The sequence below is a fragment of the Delphinus delphis genome, chromosome 6 (assembly GCF_949987515.2).
Source record: "Delphinus delphis chromosome 6, mDelDel1.2, whole genome shotgun sequence".
Lineage (NCBI taxonomy): Eukaryota > Metazoa > Chordata > Mammalia > Artiodactyla > Delphinidae > Delphinus > Delphinus delphis.
In genome coordinates, this window is record NC_082688.1 from 10039067 (window position 1) to 10060058 (window position 20992).

The 20992-nt window shown below is 44.0% G+C and overlaps 1 protein-coding gene across 3 annotated transcripts in view; it reads left to right on the forward strand.

The window, feature by feature from the left end:
- Positions 1-20992, forward strand: part of MAPKAP1 (MAPK associated protein 1) — a 230153-nt gene that overhangs the window by 191062 nt on the left and 18099 nt on the right. For all 3 annotated transcript variants that reach the window (XM_060014148.1, XM_060014149.1, XM_060014150.2), the window contains one exon: positions 12755-12892. In XM_060014148.1, the coding sequence (XP_059870131.1) occupies positions 12755-12892 (138 nt within the window). The remainder of the gene's footprint in view (positions 1-12754; positions 12893-20992) is intronic.

Consider the following 20992-nt stretch of genomic DNA (forward strand, 5'->3'; position numbering starts at 1 on the left):
ACCTAGAGGGGTGGGATAGGGAGGGTGGGAGGGAGGGAGACGCAAGAGGGAAGAGATATGGGAACATATGTATATGTGTAACTGATTCACTTTGTTATAAAGCAGAAACTAACACACCATTGTAAAGCAATTATACTCCAATAAAGGTGTAAAAAAAATAGAAAAAATAACATTCACAGTATGATTTGCAACTATGCAAATATGAGTATATGTACATAAGCACATATATGCCAACATATGTATACATAAATATATATATATTTAAAAATTCCTCCAAGGAAATATATCAAAATGCTAACAATAGTTATCAATGGGTGGTAAAGTTACAAGTGATTTTTTTTCTTTTTTTCCTGGGATTTTTACAGTGATCACATATGGCTTTTCTGTGGAAAGGAGCTTTTTTCTTTTTTAAAAGCCTTTTCTCTTCACCATATTAAAAAGAGAAATGAATGAAGTAGTGTGTTACTGCCCATCCGGATATATCATATCTTACTGGTTGTCAAGCAGCATATCCTACATCATGCCCATCTCCAGTCACAGGCAGAAAGGACAGAAACTCAGGCACAAACGCACCCCATCCAAATGGCAGTGCATTCACTCTAGGGAGCAGCCTAAGCAGCACGTGCAGCAACTTCAGTTCTCACTCAAACCGCTCCCCATCTCTCACCCAACGTTTTAGGTTGACTTTTTTTTTTTTTTTTAATTTATTTATTTTTGGCTGTGTTGGGTCTTCGTTTCTGTGCGAGGGCTTTCTCCAGTTGCGGCGAGCGGGGGCCACTCTTCATCGTGGTGCGCGGGCCTCTCACTGTCACGGCCTCTCCCATTGTGGAGCACAGGCTCCAGATGCGCAGGCTCAGTAGTTGTGGCTCACGGGCTTAGTTGCTCCACGGCATGTGGGATCTTCCCAGACCAGGACTCGAACCCGTGTCCCCTGCATTGGCAGGCAGATTCTTAACCACTGCTCCACCAGGGAAGCCCCCAGGTTTACTTTTTGATGTGATACAGTACTCCTCACACAAGCTGCACGTGGGGACAGACCATTTTAATCCTCTGCTCTATGCCACTCAGTCTGTCCTTGAGGGAAATGCTACCCATCTAGTAAATTTATCCACCAAGCCAGAAATCACCGTCATTCTGGACACTTCTCCGTCATCAACGGAAGCAGACAGGTAAGCCTTGTTGCTTTCTATAATTGGCCAATCCTGCTTGGCAAATGACAGCATATGCTGAGATTTCTCACTCCTGCAGAGAATGGTCCACCAGACTTTTATATGAATGAAAAACTTGATTGGAGTCCATTAATGAAACCTGGGACAAAGATCTGATCTTTTTAAATAATAACAGGAAGAATTATAATTTTTAAAAGCAGTTATCGCTTATCAAATGCTTGCTATGTGCCAAACACTCTGCTGATCACTCTCTTACATGCGTTGTCTCCTGTAATCATAGTACTTTATTAGATAGTACTGATATTATCTCCATTTTTTATTTGAGGAGATTGGGGTAAAGGGAAAATCTAGTAAGTAATGAGGCTGGGATCCGAGACTGTCTGAGGCTGAGGCCTGTGGCTAACAACTAGATCATGCCTTGAATGGGGATCGTCATTGCACTAATACTCTGTATTTCTATCAATATAACAATGTACGGTATACAATGAACTTTCGCCCCATTACCATATTTAATTGACACAGCACACTGACGATGTTATTCCCATTTCATGACAAAACTGAAGCTCGGAGGAGTTAATGAAATCATGCGATGTATATAGAGCACTTAGTGCTTCCTGGCACATAGCTGTTACTTAATAAGTACTAACTCTCTTTCCCTCCCTGTCAGCCATCAGATATACAGTAGGATATCCAGTCCCAGTAGCAGAACTGGGACTGAAACTCAATCCTATACACTAAATCCAGTCCATCACATCAGATGCGTCAGTCATTAATAACGTCCCTTCGCCAAGGAAGTGATTACTTCTAGTTGGCCAGTTCCAAAAATTCTGCCCATCCCTCACTCTTCTCCCTATCCTAGCATCTGGAGGTCAGTGTCAGTGTAGCACGTGTGCTGCTAGTCCATCCTCCATTCACATTGTTAATCAGTCACTGCACTTCCTCCCTCTGGGCCCAGACCTGACCTCAGAATCATTTCCAACACAGCCTTTTTTTTTTCCTCACCACGTGGCATGTTGGATCTTAGTTCCCCGACCAGGGATCGAACCCGCACCCCCTGCATTGGAAGCACAGAGTCTTAGCAACTGGACCACCAGGGAAGTCCCATCCAACACAGCCTTATAAGCAGTCCCTACCAATCAGTTGGCGTTACTTCGTTCTTAAGTTGAAATCTATTTGCCATCCATGCTCTGTCAACCTGGAAAACACAGCAAACAAAGCCGTCATTCCTGTATTTCCAAAAAGTATTTTTGGACTATTTCATCTTGTCTGCTTCCCTTCCATGTTGGGCGTAAAAGTACAGGTGCCCTTTAAGTGTAGACCTTGCCTGAGCTTATACCAAGTCGAGATTTTTTTCCATTAACTTGAGCTCCTGTATGCTTGACCATAGGATCAGGCACTAAGACATGGGTGCTACCCAAACATGCCAAGGCTGGCAGGTTGAAGTAGGTTTGGGGAAATTGAATCTAAAAGGGTCAGATGGGGGCTTCCCTGGTGGCGCAGTGGTTGAGAGTCCACCTGCCAATGCAGGGGACACGGGTTCATGCCCCGGTCCGGGAAAATCCCAGATGCTGCAGAGTGGCTGGGCCCGTGAGCCATGGCCGCTGAGCCTGCGCGTCCGGAGCCTGTGCTCCGCAACGGGAGAGGCCACAACAGAGAGAGGCCCGCGTACCGCAAAAATAAATAAATAAATAAAAGGGTCAGATGGTGAATGCCAGCCATGATCTAAGAAGCCCATAGTATACTATCAATAAGTTCTTGTTGGCTGGCTGACGGAAACTGAATTACAACACACCAGCCAAGGGGCTGCCCATAAACCCATGTAAGACTCAGGCAGAGAAGGTCAAGACATGACCATAGCATACCTCTCATTTATATGGTACTTTAAGGCAGTGGTTCCTACCATGACCGTGTATCAGACTCACCAACTCCCTGGCCTCATACCAGACCTGCTAGCTCAGAATCTCTCCTTAATTATGGGGTTTGGGAAATGCAATCTCACAGTATTCAAAGGACTTTCTTACCCCTTATCTCTTTGTCCAACGCTTGTTTTTACTTATTGGGCAGGTCAGCCTGGTTTTCCCAGCACAGGGTCTCAGGCTGAGAAATGTTTTGATAGTTGTGCCACTTGTGCTAACTTGACTCCTTCACCTTATCATTTGTCCATATTGACCATCCCTATGTCACCAAAGGAATATGTTACTGAATACATAATATACCATGAATCCCATCTGTGTCATTACTGCATATATAATCTAACATAATTCTGTATAGGATATACAAATTCTGTATAGGGTTTACAGATAAAGATTATATTATAAAACAACCTCTACCAGAAGTTTCCATGGTTACCTCCATTATCTCTTCATAAAACAATCCATATGCATAATCATAACACTTGTGATCACAGTAGTTTTTTTAACAAAAGCATCAAGTACAGTAGCACATACCTTAGAGAAAGCAAAGAGATTTCATCTCATAAACAACTCCAAGTTTGTAATGGCTGCCCAGAGCATTGTGCTGAGGTAGCATCTCAAGCTGCATCTGAGGGCAACATAAACTCTGTGATTGATTAAAAATGTCTGCCTTGGGCCTGCGCATGATGAGAGGCAGCATGTTTGCCATCTGTTGTCTTTCCTGGTTTATCCTATTGCAGTTATTATTTAACCCTCCGGTCAGTACCTAAAAGCCAGCACTCAAAGAAGACCTTATCACAGTATTATTTTTTAATATGTACTATGCAAATTTAAGAAACACATTACAACACAAAACTACGTGAGTGGAAGCAACAGCTGTGGCCTGGACTTTATTACTCCTCAAGCTCACTCTGACACTGAAAGTAGTTCATGTGGTTGTATGAATAAAATATTCGCCCCTGTTATTTTCCAATGGGATACCTATGGAGTATAGTTCAAGTAATTACATAATCTGGAAATTCATGTTCTTAAGAAATGGATTGATCTTCCTTCCACTTTTCCATTTCATATTGAATACTAAGGAGATACCCTTCTCCATTCAAAGGCACTAAAACGTTCATGAGGAGACTTGCATCATGTTTAACTCCAGGATCCCTGGGTCCTTGAGTAATTTGAGAATGCAAATTCTAGCATTCTAATATTTTTTTAAATATTTATTTATTTATGGCTGTGTCGGGTCTTAGTTGCAGCACGCAGAGTCTTTTGTTGTGGTGCACAGGCTTCTCTCTAGTTGTGGTGTGCGGGTTTTCTCTCTCTAGTTGTGGTGCATGGGCCCCAGAGCACATGGGCTCTGTAGTTGTGGCGTGCAGGCTCCAGAGCGTGTGGGTTCTGTAGTTGCGGCACATGGGTTCTCCATTTGTGGCACGCAGGCTCTCTAGTTGTGGCATGAGGGCTTAGTTGCCCCACAGCATGTGGGATCTTGGTTCCCCAACCAGGGATCGAACCTGCGTCCCCTGCATTGGAAGGCGGATTCTTAACCACTGGACCACCAGGGAAGTCCCAGCATTCTAGTGTTAATAGTAATAATAAACTAGCAATAAATTCTAGTATTAAATGATTGTTCTCTCCCTGTTGTGACATTTTCTGAACCAAAATTTGGAATAGAGTTTATCAAATCCTAATGAATTTATGAGGTAGCAGGACATATACTATCAAGACTGCCTCCAGAAAATTTCTTTACCACATTAATGCTCAATGCAGTGATCAAGTCAAGGGAAAATCCCCTGACAGGGAATGTTGGAAACTCGAGAGGCTTTTTCTAACTGTATACTTTCCTCTCTGCTCCCAGATCTCCCCTTTTGAGAATTCCTGTTCAGTAATCCACGGTTACTAGTGACAATGTGTCAGGCTCCTCAGATGGCTGAGAAAGAATTACGAGTTGGAAAACGTTGAGAACCACTGGCATAATGGAATTAGTGGGAATCGGATATGTGAGAGTTTGCCAAGGTTCCATATTCTTTTTACCACTTCCTCATCCTTGGCACTTGAGCTCTGACAATGTACTGGGGCCTGGGCGTAGGGACGATCAGGTTTTTCCTCATTCTGCAGGTGATATTATAAATTCTCTTAGGAAGCACAGCATTACTGCTGTGTTTGTGGCGCACGGTCTTTGTTGCTCCGCGGCATGTGAGATCTTCCCGGACCAGGGCTCAAATCCGTGTCCCCTGCACTGGCAGATGAATTCTTTTTTTTTTTTTTTTTTTTTTTTTTGCGGTACGCGGACCTTTCACTGTTGTGGCCTCTCCCGTTGCGGAGCACAGGCTGTCGGACGTGCAGGCTCAGCGGCCATGACTCACGGGCTCAGCCGATCCGCAGCACGTGGGATCTTCCCGGACCAGGGCACGAACCCGTGTCCCCTGCATCGGCAGGCGGACTCTCAACCACTGCACCACCAGGGAAGCCCTGGCAGGCGGATTCTTAACCACTGCGCCACCAGGGAAGCCCTGGCAGGCGGATTCTTAACCACTGCGCCACCAGGCAAGCCCCTATACTGTCATGCATTTGATCACTGTAAACATAATGCACAGTGAGACAAAGTGGGTCTTTTTAAGCCCTAGCTTGGTAGTATGGGATGTGAATTATGGTTATAGCTGTCATTAATGGGTGACATCAGACAAGTCATATCCCCGCCCTGAGCCTCAATTTCTTCATATGGGAAATGAAAGCCCCAGACTAGGTGATCTCTCATTAAGCCCAAACAGCCTTTGTGTCTGATCCTGTGGGTAAATTCAGAGAAGTATCAAAGACTTCCCTGCCTGCTCTGTAGATGCTATCGATTGGCTGTATAAATTCAGCAAAATCCACTCTGGCTAAGAGTTGTTCAGTGACACTCCCCAGGGCCTTTTCCAGGCTTTCATAGGCTCTAGGTAACCTGAAGACAAGAGGACTGCAGAATTGTATAAAAAGCTACTCCAGGATTTAACAGCAGTGGGGCTTTTGTAGTCTTGGATTCACAGTTGTAGGAAATTGATGAATGAACCACAGCTCATGATGTCCAAGCAAATAAGCAATAACTCAGGAAATACACTGAGGCGTGGAATGTTAAATGCCCTAATTTTTGCCAAACTGGTGTTTCAGCTTACTAGAAGGGTATTTTAAGTGTGCCTTGTCGGGCAGCTGTGCCTTCTAAGAGTCAAGCATATAGGAAACAGCTGACATGTCGGAACACACACGGACTGGACTTAGTCCCATAGACCTGGGCTTCAACCCCAGCTTTGCCGTTTCCTAACTTGATTCACCCTGGTCAAGTACATCATTTCACCTTTCTGAGGTCATTTTTAATAATAATTTTGATAATAATTGAGCCTTTATTATGTGCCAGGCACTCTGCTCTTTTGTACATGCTTAGGCCATTCTACCTTCATGACACCCTAGGAGTTGGTACTGTTGTTTCCTCATTTTACAAAGGAAAAAGCTCAGGCTCACCGAGGGAGAAGTAACTTTGCCCAGGATAATACCAGTGAGATCAAGATCTCCAGATTGATGACTTCAGACCTTGTAGGGCAGGGGTTCCCTAGCACAAACGTTTCCACAACTTCCAGATGTGAGAATGTTCTTCCTGATGTTGAATTGAACTCTTGGAGGTTGCTGGGAAGAGGTTTGCCCTCTTGGTGATGGGAGGTTATTGCAAGGATTTGTGGGGATGAGGGCACTGGGCTTCCCAGGTGGACAGTTGTTCTGGATCCCGGTGCTTCCAGTACTGGGGTATAGAGCCAGTCCCAGAGAGAATCACCTCCCACCCCCACCCCAGACTAGCGCCGGGCAGGTCCCTTGTTCCTATCCCTCCCAGGGCTCTCTGAGCTCACTCCCCTGTCCTGACCCTCATCACTGGGTCTGTATCACATCCCTTAGCCCAGTGCCTGACTCCGGGTAACTAACAATAGTCATGAGAAGTAGTCGTATATGTCACTAGCTATGGATTAAGCACTATTCCAAGCACTTTTACAAGTCTTATTTCACTTAATCCTCATAACAAGCCCATGAGGTGGATTTTATTATCATCACCATCTATTTATAGCAACTTTCCCAAAGTCACATAATTAGGAAGTAGGAAAGCTGATACCCGAACTCAGGACTCTGTGACTCCAAAGTCCCCTATTCCTAACCTCTCTGCACTACTGCCTTTAAATGTAAAATGGGCTGCTACTGCCTTCCTGGTAGAGATGTGGTGAGCTCTCATTAAGTTGCTACACACAAAAGGACCCAGCGCAGAGGCTGCCCCAAGTAGGTACCCAGTCTGTGTTAGCAGAAGATGATAATACAGGGCTCATTTCCTCTTATGGAAATCTTTTGGTTAACTAAAACAGACAAGGGTCTCCTTGTGATAACCCTAAACCATTGGACAAATAGTCTCCCCAGAGAGTTGTATATACATTATAGTTGCATTTTTGTTTATTTTGAGCTGTCTTGTTAAGGCAGGATTTATATGCTGGCGTTGATGTAGGACAGCAATCAGGCAGTGTTTTCTGCCTTTGACAGTTGGTGTGATAGTTTGCTTCCAGTGAAGTTTGACTCACTGTATCTGGAAGCTGTCAGAAGTGAGAACATGAAAAGGTCATGACGGATGGCTTTGGATAAGTGGGTTGGGGAGGAGAGCTGGTTAAGGAGACAAATGTTTCCGAGGGGAGGGGCTGACTCCCGCCGCATCGGGCCAGCCCCCATCCTCTCCTCCTCCTCACCGGCTGGGCTGCTGGGGTGGAGCCTCCCCGGGACCATTTGTCAGAGTGGCACCGGGTTGGGCATAACGCAGCTCCTGGGGGCCCTTCCCAGCAGTCCAGCCCCTCAGGGACTGGAGAACTGCTAGGTGGAAGTAGTCTTCAGTTTAGGATCACTTCTCATGATTACCAGTTACAGAATTTAACATACTTACTTCCTCACATTTTAAAAATTGGGAGGGAATTCCCTGGCAGCCCAGTGGTTAGGACTCCACGCTTTCACTGCCAAGGACGCAGGTTCAACCCCTGGTCGGGGAACTAAGATCCCGCAGCTACATGGCGTTGCCAAAAATAAATAAATAAATAAAATAAAAATTTGGAAAGAGTACTGAATTCTGAAGTAGAAACAAAGTCAACTTTTAAAATGATGTTTGTTTTTATTTTTGGTGAAATTTCTACTTTGGAAAAATATAGAAAAGGATGTAATCCCACTGGCCAGAGTTGACCACTCTTAACCAATATGAAGCATATCCTTTTGATCTCTTTTCTATAAATATTTTTCACCTAGTGTCATAAGAATTTTTCCAAGTCAGAGCTTTTCTTATACATAATTTTTCATGGTTGTATTGTATTCTAACATGGTTGTATTAACTCTTGTTGGCCATTTAAGTTGGAGAAATGTAAACTTAACAAAAGCCAGCTTCCCTTGTTTTCTTGGACATATGTTTATAATTTGAATTACTATAAAGTAGTGCATAAATGACACTTTAAGGAGTGCCTCTGCCTTTCCTTCAGTGACCTTACACAAAAACTTTTCAGAACCATGCTCAGTGGTCAAACAGAAGAATATTGATAGGATTCCATGCTCCAGTTTGCCTTGTATGAACAAAAGTAGGTGTACATTTATTGGCACATTTGAATATTATTTGTTCCTTGGTGAAAATTGAGAGAGGAAACTAAAGGCTAGGTGGGCAGAATTTCTTATCACATCTTCTTGACTTAGCTGAATGGGGCCGTGCAGAGCAGTAGAAAGTATCATACCTGGGAACCAGATGCCTCTGAGTACGAACACAGCTTTCCCACTTAAAAGCTCCCCAGCCTTGGGCTTCCCCGGTTAAGAATCCACCTGCCAGTGCAGGGGACACAGGTTCGAGCCCTGGTCAGGGAAGATCCCACATGCCACGGAGCAACTAAGCCAATGCGCCACAACTACTGAGCCTGTGCTCTAGAGCCCACGAGCCCCAACTGCTGAGCCCGCACGCCTAGAGCCCGAGCTCTACAAGAGAAGCCACCGCAGTGAGAAGCCCACACACTGCAACAAAGAGTAGCCCCTGCTCACCGCAACTAGAGAAAGCCCACATGCAGCAACGAAGACCCAACGCAGCCAAATCAATCAGTCAATCAATCAATATCCCCAGCCTTAGACAAGTACCATCATCTCTCCTAGCGTATGTTACGTAAAACACCTCGCACAGTTCCTGCAGAGTAGTGCAGTGGCTGAGGGGACAAATTCTGGAACCAGATTACCTGGCTTTCTTCAAATTCCAGCCTTGCCACTTCGTAGCTGTGTAAACTAGGGAAAGTTACTTAACCTCCCTGTGTTTCAGGTTCCTCATCTATAAAATAGGGAAAAACATAGTAACCAACTTCATAAAGTTGTTGTGAGATTTGAATCAATGCACACAAAGGATTTCTAACCTTTCTGGCACATAGTTGGTACCAGTTAATGCTTCACTGCTCTTTGCCCCTGACCTGGCCTGTAGTACCAGCCTCCAAACTGGTTTCCTCTCCACCAGGCTGCCTCCTCCTGTTTGCTTCCCGGCTGGATTCCACAGACTCTGTCTTCAACAGTAGTGGGCTCTGGGTGTGCTCAGGAAAATGGGCTCCAGCAGTGGGCTGCCACTGTCCAGCAAGAGCGAATAGGGTCCTGTGGGGCCATGTGCCCTGCTTTAAGAAGCCGGACTCATGTATCTCAAGTAGGGTGAGGTTATTTAATGTACAAAAGGATTTTTCCCGTCAGGAAAGATTCCCCTACAGGTTTCTTTAAATAGTGACTCCTCTAGGCAGGCGAGTGTTTTACAGATCATTAACTACTTGACTGAAAGCCTGCAGGGCAGAGAAACTTAAAACTAAAGTGTTGGGAGCCCCTGCCAATTACAGATCAATCCAAAATGAAGATAAAGTATCTCTGAAACTAGAAGTCACTGGGAAAATGTGATTTGATTCAGAAAAAAATCTGATTTACACGCATCTCTTTTGGAACACACCACTTGTTTAAACGGTGTTCCACCTGCCTGCCCGTCTTGAATCTAGTGCGCTTGTCGCCCACATCTTCATCCCCAAACTGCAGGCTTGGGGTTCCCCTCTGTGAACAGTGACTGCACAGTAACCCCAGGAAAGGGTGTCTTTGGGAAAGTGTTCTTGTGGCCGAGCAGAGCTTAGGCAATTGATGCAGAGATACAACCCATAATGGATGAACTATACAGTAAGAATTTGCAGATAAAAATAATAGAAGTTAAAGTGTACTTTACATGATAAAAGAAAGATGAAAGAGGACGAGAGTCTGTTATATCTGAGATAGTTACAAGAGTCCTGCTTTGTGAAGTAGGCTCTGTTGAAAAGATTGATGCAATGGGGAGTGACCTTGGCTTGGAGCAGGAGCTGGTGATGTATGTATGCGCATCCCTCTGCTAAATGGACCCAGATTTGTAGCACTAATATACATGGGAGCCCAGAACCAAACTCACTACGGCAATAAATCAACAGCCACTTTGGGTGTCATTTCTGGTTTATATTCCACTATTGTTCTATCACTTAAATTCATGTCACTATCATCTTTTCATCTGGAACAGTTTTATATAATTTTCCAGTGGAGTTACCTGACAAATCCTATCAAATTAACAAGCTACATTAACAATATTGACTGACTACGGCTTCAGGAGTTGCAGGGCCGTAGAACAAAATTTTAAAACCATGTCTCTGATGATGATCTCTCCCCTCCTTTTCTGAGAAAGGAACGTGGGGCAGGGTTTATTCCACATAAGAGATCGGCACCTTTATTTTGCTCTGCTCGTTTTGACTTTTATAAATGTCAAAACAAGAAGCAGAAGGGAAAAAAAAACACTACCAACAACCATGGTGTAAGTACTTTTCTTCTTTCAGGGAACTATAGAAATGTCCAGATCTTTAACATTTAATGACCAAATTGGAGGGAAGAGTGTAACTGGGTAATCTATTTTAAGTGAAATGTAATAAAATTGGTCTCCTGATACATTCTCGCCCTCCTGAAATCATCTAGACCTGGACGTCCAGAGTCAATTGGGCTTATGACGTTATGCCTAATTGAAATACGGTGTTCCTGAAATACGTCTAATGACAAATTCCAGCGTTCGATTAATAAAAAATACCAATTGTTCGTCTTTTCCAAAGACCACACGGTAATGACCAGGGTTAAGCAACTGAACTGCAGTGTCTCCTTCAGACAGCAGGCGAGACTCTTCCGTAGTCTGTCCAGTCTCCTGCCTTTGTCTGACTGCTGTTTGGGATTTCTTTATTCATAAAGTAAAATAGAGATGAATGGAGTGTGTGGCAGAACTAATCACTAGGATATTGTTTGTTTTCTTTTTTAATTTTAAATTTGGTCTGACTGTGGTCATTGTGTTCTTTTGATTTTTGTTTTTTAATTTAGCTGTTTCTTTTATCTGCCTTATCTTATGGCCTACTAAGTTTTCTCACATTATATTTTAAAACTTCTAAGTGTGATCCATAGGGTGAAATATGTTAATTCTGGTTGTCTTTTCTGTTTCAGTATGAACTCTTGATTGTTTTAATTATTTCTTATATTTTTACTTCGTTTTGCTTTTTTTCACTTTGAGCCTGACCTTTAAACTGTGGCCTAAAAATTAATTAGTTTTAAGATTCCATCTGGGGTCCACTCTGGAAGGATATTGAAGGGTTTTGTTTCATTTCATGAACAGATTCCTCGATTTTCAATAAAAGGAAAAAGAGAGCATCTAGCCAAAACCTTTGTGTCAGGCTGGGCACCTTCTGCTTGGTGATACCAGGAGAGCAATTGCTGTGTGTTTCCGCAGTTATCCCAGGACACTCTCGATCCCTGGCATTACCTTGGTTCTCCTAACACCTTTGCTCCCAGTCACTGCACAGTGTGTTATGTCTTTCACAGCTCTGAAAATGAAACCTGAAGTCCCTGTAGTTAATGTTCTGGATTCCTGTTAGAAAGTCTTTGTTACATAAAGTGCACACCCAGTGCTCTCTCTCCATCGGTGGAGAAGCAGTGACCTCCACAGCCTGAAGCCAGGCTCCAAGACTTGAACTTGGAATGTTTAATGTGAAGGATCCTTTGATCTTCCTGTGACTTCCTTTAAATACCGTATGGATAATTATTTAGTGTCAGAGAATTATTTAGTAAGAGAGAGAGATTTTTCCTATTTTTAGTGTGCAAGATTTTTCCAGATCAGAAACTCTTCATTGGTAGCCTAGGTATTTAGGCATAGGTGATGTTACAGCTTTATCTGTCCAACCCAGATCTTCTAATGCAAAACAAAACAAAACAGAGACCACTGATCAAAATTGTTTAAATGAACCTTATCTCATAGTAACTATATTTCATTAACAAAATGTAGATAAACTCTATATTGTATCTGTGCTATATCTAAGGAGGTCAGCTTCTTAATACCTTTTTATATGGTTTTTGATTGTTACCCCTCCCCGGCTCCAACCCCAGCTCACCCACCTGGGAAACCAGACTGCAACTTCTCTGTGCCATTTGGAATCTCCTTATGTCTGTCTTAGGAAGCCTATGGCATTCCCCAAAGCCCTAGGAAGAGCTCATGTTCATGCAATTTAGGATTTATAAGACAGGTCAAATGATTACACTGAAATCACTTACACCTTGTACTTCTTGTGGCTTCTCTTTGTCCTCCCCTTGGCCTTACAGGTATCTCTGGAGACAAAGTAGAGATAGACCCAGTTACGAATCAGAAAGCCAGCACTAAGTTTTGGATTAAGCAGAAACCCATCTCAGTCGATTCTGACCTGCTCTGTGCCTGTGACCTTGCTGAAGAAAAAAGCCCCAGTGAGTAGTCCCTTTTATTTATGTCTCCTTCCGCTCTTCCTCCCTTCCCTTCTGCGTGCTGGGTACCAGGAGAATATATTGCCACTGTGTCCTTTTTTCCTTGGGTCTGTTTAATTCATTACCAGAAATTTCTTTTAATTAAATGGGATTGTATTACGGTGCCCAGAGCCTGACATGGGCCCCTGTTCTGTTCAGTCTTGACGGCAGTAGAGAACCTCACAGTGATTCCTGACCTCAGTAGCCCCCCGCTGAGGGCTGGGGGCACAGGGGCAGATTCCTGACGGGAATCTGCACTCACCAGAGCCCTCATTTCACTTTGTGCTCCTTTCCCCTTCCCGTTTGGGTACTGGACCTGTCAGACCTGGACCTGCCTTCCTTCCTTGCCAGATCGAGGGAAGCTGGAGGATTTCCTGTGGTGGCTGAAGACTAGATTTAGATATCCATCATGCCAGAGGTGTCATCACCCTCCAGATTATTGGCAGCTGCATGACCTACCAGCTAGTAATTAAACTCCTGCCTGGTCCTGCAGAAGAGATCACTGCTGGGTTGGCATTCCTCTGTTTAAATTATCAAAGTAGATATAATCTGGGTGTATATTTTAGAGTATTATATTTTTGCAGTTAAGTAATTGAGTGTAGGCTTTCGATTAATCATTTTTAGGGCTTCAGTCCCATCAAGAGGCAGAAAGGACACAGATTGCAGTGATATTCCTCCATGGAAGAAAGGATTTGTTAGTTGCCTGGAGAAGGCTAGAAGACAGTGGTTCTCAAATCCAGTGCGTTACCAGCACTGTCTGCAGAGCCTGTTTAGAACGCAGCCACCCAGGACCCACACCAGTAGGTTCTGATTTAGTAACTTGCAGTGTGACCTAATAAGCACCCAATTTGTGTTAATCCCCTTTATTCCAGTGTCTGCTAAATTGGGGAACAAATATAAGGAATGACATACTTAAAAGGAACAGTAAGAAATCTAAAGGCCAGCAAGTGTCTATAACATGGCTCACATTTTTGAGATGAAACTGATTAAACAGGGGCTTAAAGAACAAAAACTCGGCCTGCGGACTGGGCACATATGCCACTTGGCCTCATTTATGGTTGGGTATTTAATTGTTTTGTCAAATCCAGCAGTGCTGGGCTACATGGTCTCCTCTTTTCAACTCATTAGCCTACAGCTTAGCAAGAAGGGAGAACATGGTGGTGCAGGGGAAAGGAGTAAAGCCATGCCCACCTCACTTCCCACCATTCCTGTCATCCCAGTGAGGCCTCGATGGCTTGCAGAGGCAAGATGGTTGCCAGAAGGAGTGGTGAGAAAATCGCCTGCTACTCTTGGGCCCTTGCCCCAAGGCGGCCAGATTCCGTCTGCCTTTAGATAAACATCTTCTTCCTAATCCTCTCACTCCAGCCAGTCAACCAGTAAAAATTTCATTGTTCCAGCATCTTTCTTCCCAAGAACTCAGAATGCTTTGAAAAGTAACATTTTATAAATTCTCCATGTCTCTGAGAAATGAAAGGCAATCACTTACACATTGCATAGGGGGATAAACTGGAGTGGAGAGGTTAGAGAAAGAGCTAGAAATAGGATTCAGATTTCCCTTACATTCACACCAAGACACTCACTGTGTCCAGGGAGGGCTGTGATTCAGGCACCAAACGGTAAAGGATGTAACACACCCAACCTAGGAGGGAATGAAACAGATGCACAGCTACCACCTTTCTGTTGCCTCTTAAGGTCATTCAGTCAAAAAGTAATGTAATTATCACACATCTGTGAGAGCGAGGCCAAGTTCCAAGCATTAGGGATCCAGAGCAGATGTGGGCCCCACCATTTCAATACGACTGTATTGACAGTCGAACAGGAGAGTCTTTTGTCGTATTCTTAGACCCACTGAACGGTTCTGTGTAAAAACCGCACATGTAGGTTTTATAGAGGTTTCCCCCCTCTCACTCTGGCCCCAGAGATCTAGAACTATGACACTTTCCTGAACAGAGGGGCACACTGCCTGCCCCAGTGAGATACTTCTGAGTCCCCGTCCCCAGCACAGCACTTTCAGACCTTGTCCCTCAAAGCTCTGGGTTCTCAGGGGCCAGGGTGTGTGTGTGTGTGTGTAGGGCAGAGTTGGGCATGAGGCCTCCCCTTCAAACAAAGGATTCTGCATTTAATCCCTACCAATTTGGGGATCCTGCACTTAAAAAGTCAATTGATAAAAAGGATTTTGCTGTTTTCAAAAAATGTTTGAAAGTTGCAGGCGCACAGAATAAAATTCAGACTCCTCAGCACAGCCTTTACAGACCTTGACTCCTCCAAGCTCATAGCCCATAATTTCTCATCCTGAGCTTGAGCTGTGGTCACTGTGACCACAGTGGTCACTGTGAACTACTGGCACACGAACACACCTTGAATTTTGTGCTTCCGCTTTTCGCATTGCCAGGAATACACCTCCACCCTGACCCTCTCTTTAATTCATGGACACCTCAGTTTCCTCACACCCGGCCCACTCATTTTTCAAGATCCAGCTCCAGTGTCAGACTCTCTCTGTAATTTTGCCCCCAGGTGTTTGCACACACCTCTGGTAAAGCAGCTCACACACTGAGCTGTGTTTATTTGAGGTCTGACCCTGTCTCCCACCCCCATCTCCATGCTGAACTCATTGACCAGAGACTGGTTTCTGTATTTTCGTTCCCTAGCACAGTGCCTGCAGGGTTGTCCTCAGTGAATGTCTTGAAATAGAACTTAATGAGGCCAGAATTGAGAAACCGAAAGTTATTCAACATAATTTATGTTGTAAAGTGCCCAAAACAAAGATGTATTAAATGAATCAGCTTGATGCTATTATTTTTTTTATGATTTCCAGTATCTTCATCAAATTAATTCATTGACTTAATCTAAAAAGTTCATCTTCAAGAACATCATCAGACCACAGAATTAATCTATGCGGCTTCTTCTTCTCCTTCTTTTTTTAAAGGATTAATGGTAACCCTTTTTATCTTTTGTGTCTGTTGAACCTTAGAAAAAACTTATTTTAACAGCACTAAAGAAATGAAAGTCACTATATTTCATAAGTTTAGCCTGTGATCTTTATCAGCATAGTGATGTATGTTTGTAGTTGAGTTTACGTCAAAAATTCTTGGGGCCTTCTTAAACGAATTATGGCAAAGAGAGAGAGTCTAGAAGTAGATAAGGTTTTTGATTTCTGCAGTATATTTCCTTTTTCATGTTTTTATCTCTCATAACACAAGTGTCTTGCCGAAGACTAGAACGTGTGACCAACTGGAATAATTTAGTTGTGAAAACAGAGCAGACATGTTATTAAACAGCCTTCTTTACAAAAAGGCATTAACTGTTGGGAGGATAATGAAGTTGTCCCCAGTCTTACTTGAGACATGTTTGTCAGAATTTTGAACAGAAAAGAAACGGTTTTTAAAACCTCAAATATGGCCAGTTTGCAGTGTTTATTGAAAAAGCCGCTGTCAAACCATTAATTTGGTCGTCATAAAGAACACAACTCAAGTTTAATTGATGCTGTATCCAAAAAGTATGTGAATAGCTGACTTGGCAAAGGGACTGAGCATTAGAGCGCCTGCAGTGAAACACGTAATTACATATATTGTGGAATCAGAAAGACCCAGACTCTGAAGCCATACTCCATAAATAGCAATTCTATGGCTCTCTTTCCTTCCCCTAACTTCTACCTCACAGGCCGTGTTCTCATAGGGAAGATTTATTGCTCTGTCCCTGTGAGTGTTTAAGACCTGGAACTTAATGACTAAATAGATACATGCCTTTAAAAAAACTGTACATATAAATATGGACTCTTACAAAAGTTAGTTGAGAAAATCAGTGTGTCAACGGCCCTGAGAAATTAAGAACACATTCTGCCTTAATAGATTAAAAAAAAAAAAAAAAAAAGCTGTACGCTGCCATTATTATTCAAATCAGTGATTTCTAAGTCTGATCTTGCCACTCCTTAGGATATCTTTTGCTGTTTGAAGGATGTCACAAACCTCTAAAAGATGAATTAATTCTAATTTCATTTTAACTGAACAAAGACGTATACATCATATAGGAGAATGTTTCCATCAGAAACGACCATGGTTAAATTGTCTCAGAAATAATTCTCCATCCTTATACAGGTCTAGATGTAGGCTTTAAATGCAGTGGACACTCTTTTTAAGTACTAGCCTCAAATTCCAACACTGAAACAAAAGAAAGGGACCTTTCTATGAAATTAGCACCCGTCGGGGACTCCTGGGCTGTATTTAAATAAAGTACCAGACTTAAGCGTGCCAGGTGTGGTTTTATCGTAAGAAGGTCGTGCAGGTTTAGAGTCTTTAAAGGAAGCAGCCTATCATTAAGAAATCATATAATAAAGTAGCTGTCGTCTTTATAGCTGAAAAGAGCTCTGTATCTCAATTAAGTATAGATGATCTAAAATCTTAAGGAAGTAACGTAATAGAGGTAACCTGATTACATTCTCTTGCAATAGTATAATTTAAAGGAAATCGGATTCTGTTGATGCTGGTTGTGTTGGTGGGGGGTTGTTTGTTTGTTTTTTTTTGGTCCAAAACACTGTTTGGATTCAGGGCAGGAGCTCTTTGAGATTGTGAGTTAACCACAACTGCAGGAGACTCTTAAGCCCTCGTGAATAGAACCTGCTTGATATTTGAGATGAGATTCAGTTAAGGTTATGAGTTAAATTAGCTGGGTTTATTGGTGACCTCCCACTTAAATGAATCTTTCTTTTCATAAGTACTTGACAAGATCTGTAAAGTAGTGTATTTAATCTACTAATTAAATTAAAGCTACTGAATAATGATTTGTCCACATTGATTTAGCTTAAATAGAAAAGACCAGCATTGTTGTGATCTTCAGCAACCTTAATGGCCGAGCCAGTTAGACACAAAGGCCTCTTGTGTTTTATAGGTCAGAAGGACATAGGTAAGCCCAGGCTGTAATTGAATTGCCTGCACTGCACCCTGCAGTTGCAGATTTCCTTTGCCTTCCCGTTCCATTGTTGCACTGGGGCTTAAGAGAATGTTAACGTGGTAATAGGCACAGGGCCTTCCCCATTATACGTCTTGCTATCGAGCGGTTCTGCATGACTAGTTAAAGAAGATGGCAAGAAGATTAATGAAAGCAGGGCTAATACAGAAGGGGGTACTTTTGCAAGACTTCTACCGAGGAGATATTAGAGCTGAACCAGAGCTTGGCTTTTTCTTTATCCTGTGACCTTTGAACCTGCCTTACTGTTGAGAGCTGCCAGGGAAGTCGACATTTTGATTGATGTTGGTACACGAGTCAGTCTTTCCCATTGAATTCCACATCTGCACGAAAATAGCTTTTCCAGCAGAATTCATACTGGCTACAAGTTATAGCCAAATTGATGGCCGAAATGCTTTTATGTCGTTTGCATTTAAACCTAAAGGTATTTGATGGTTTAATTCAGTATCCAGTTTTCATAGATTATAAGCATTCACTTATATGTTTTTTTTGTTTTTTTTTGCGGTACGCGGGCCTCTCACTATTGTGGTCTCTCCCGTTGCGGAGCACAGGCTCCGGACGCGCAGGCCCAGCGGCCATGGCTCACGGACGCAGCCTTTCCGCGGCATGTGGGATCTTCCCGGACCGGGGCACGAACCCGTGTCCCCTGCATCGGCAGGCAGACTCTCAACCACTGCGCCACCGGGGAAGCCCCACTTATATGTTCTTAATGGGTTTATCAACTCATGGTGAAAGACCAGTATTAAAGAGTATTCAAAGATTTGCAAACAGAGCTCCAAGGAGGCTTTATGGAGGAGTAAAAGCAGTCATCAAACAAACCCTTCACCATTCTTAGAAAAGAAAGATCAGTCAGTCTGAGGGCCCAGGCAAACTGACTTGGAGGTTTTTGTAAATAAAGCAAAGTGTGTGTTTTTGGAAAGCTTTCCATGGGGGAGTCTGAAACCTTGCCTCCGCACCCCACCTGAGCCCCAGCTTAGAGGCTGTCTTGATCCATCCAGATGCTGGGTTCCCTGACCTTGACCTTGGGACACTAGCATTCCATCGGAAAGGGATTGTTATGGTCTGCTTATAAGACAATCCAGTGCAGGCACGAACCTCTTCATTTGTTCTCACTAATTTTGTTACCTTGTTTGTGGAGCTGCAGGCCTCTAGCGTGTGTGCATGTGTCTGTGTGCGCATCCCCCACCCCTTCTCCCAACAAAGGAGAGCAGGGAGACTGGGAAAAGGACTCAGGTTTTGTACTGAAATCAACTTGGGCACATCACAGCCCATACACTGAATCCTCTGACCACCTGATTTCTTTTCTGCTTACTTGACAGGGGTAATTCCAGCAGAGGACACACACACACACACACACACGCGCGTTGACGTGACAGGTATTCCAGTTCCTAGAGGAGAGGTACCCAGGAATTTTGTCATATTCTCTAGATGCTCGTGAGAATGTGTGAGAGGGAAATGAGGGTGAGCATTCAGCTACCGCTGGGTGAAAGAGCTGTCCCCCAAGGTGGGTGGGTGGGTGAGTGTCCATGGCCGTGCTGGCGTACTCTATGCCTCATAAGGTGCTTGCATTTATACTCACATCCTAAGGTTCTGTCGACTCCCAGGGGGTCCAGGCACTTCAGACATCAGGTGGGCAAGCTATGCTGTGTTTTTATTCTCTGACAAGGACTTATTTCATAAGTTCCAGATCAAATACGGTAGGTACTGCTCGATTACAGAGCACAGCAGACTCTAACGTGTTAAATGCCCCAGTTATTGAATTGCCTTTTCACAAGGGTACTCTGGAGCACAGTCAGGAGCAGGCAGAGCCTCGTCCTTCTAACAGATACGTTTCCCAGCCCTATTAAAAGGGGTCTTCATCTGTCCTGTCAAAGGGAGTCTGCTGGGGTTTTTTAGTTTAATTACACTATCCAATTAAAACTCCTTGCTGCATTTGGATGCGCCTCTCCTTGGGCCTGAGTGGAGATGACATTTACAAGGCTCGCCTTTCAAGCAGACAATAGTGTGATTGATGAGGTGCACGTTCAGTGAAGGAGGCGAGTGCCTGTGGAAGTGCCGCTTAGTGCATTTTGATTTATTTATGATCTTCTTCCAAAACAAGGGAGCTGCTGGGAGATGGGTTCTAGGCAACAGGGGGGCCACCTCAGTTTTTCCAAGTGTGTGGGAGGGAAAGAAAGACCTGGCGTGTGCCACAGGATAAAGGTGGAGAAACACTGTAAGCGTGAGGCCAGCTTGCATCATCGAATGCCAGACTGCATTCTCAGGTTCTCTGACCCAGTTTGGTTTACAGTAACCTCAAGCTGTGATCTGCTGTTAAATAGGCCATCACTGTGTTTCAGGGAACAGTTGCTGCGGCTGGATAACACTGGCCAGACCCCTGAGAACTTAGCCTGTGGGAGCCAACTCAGCATGTGTCCCGTTGACTGACCTGGTCATTATTAACTGACACCTGACGTTTGCACTGGACATGCCTAGTTATGCTCCCAGCTGCATCCTCCAGCAGTCCGGCAGCTTCTGTCCAGGGGCTACAGTCAGTGCTCAGTGGCTCTTTCTCTCACTCTGCCTGAACTACACTGAACATTTAAAAGTTGCTTCTAGGGACTTCCCTGGTGGTCCAGTGGTTAAGACTTCGCCCTTCAATGCAGGGGGTACAAGTTTGATCCCTGGTTGGGGAGCTAAGAGCCCACATGGCTTGCGGCCAAAAAAACATAAAACAGAAGCAATATTGTAACAAATTCAATAAAGACTTTAAAAATGGTCCACATCATGGGACCTCCCTGGTGGCGCAGTGGTTAAGAATCCGCCTGCCATTGCAGGGGACACGGGTTTGAGCCCTGGTCCGGGAAGATCCCACATGCCGCAGAGCAACTAAGCCCATGCACCACAATTACTGAGCCTGTGCTCTAGAGCCTGCGAGCTGCAACTACTGGGCCCGCATGTCACAACTACTGAAGCCCGCGCACCTAGAGCCCGTGCTCCGCAGCAAAGAGAAGCCACCGTAATGAGAAGCCCGTGCCCCGCAACGAAGAGTAGCCCCCGCTCGCCACAACTAGAAAAGGCCTGCATGCGGCAACGAAGACCCAACGCAGCAAAAAAATAATA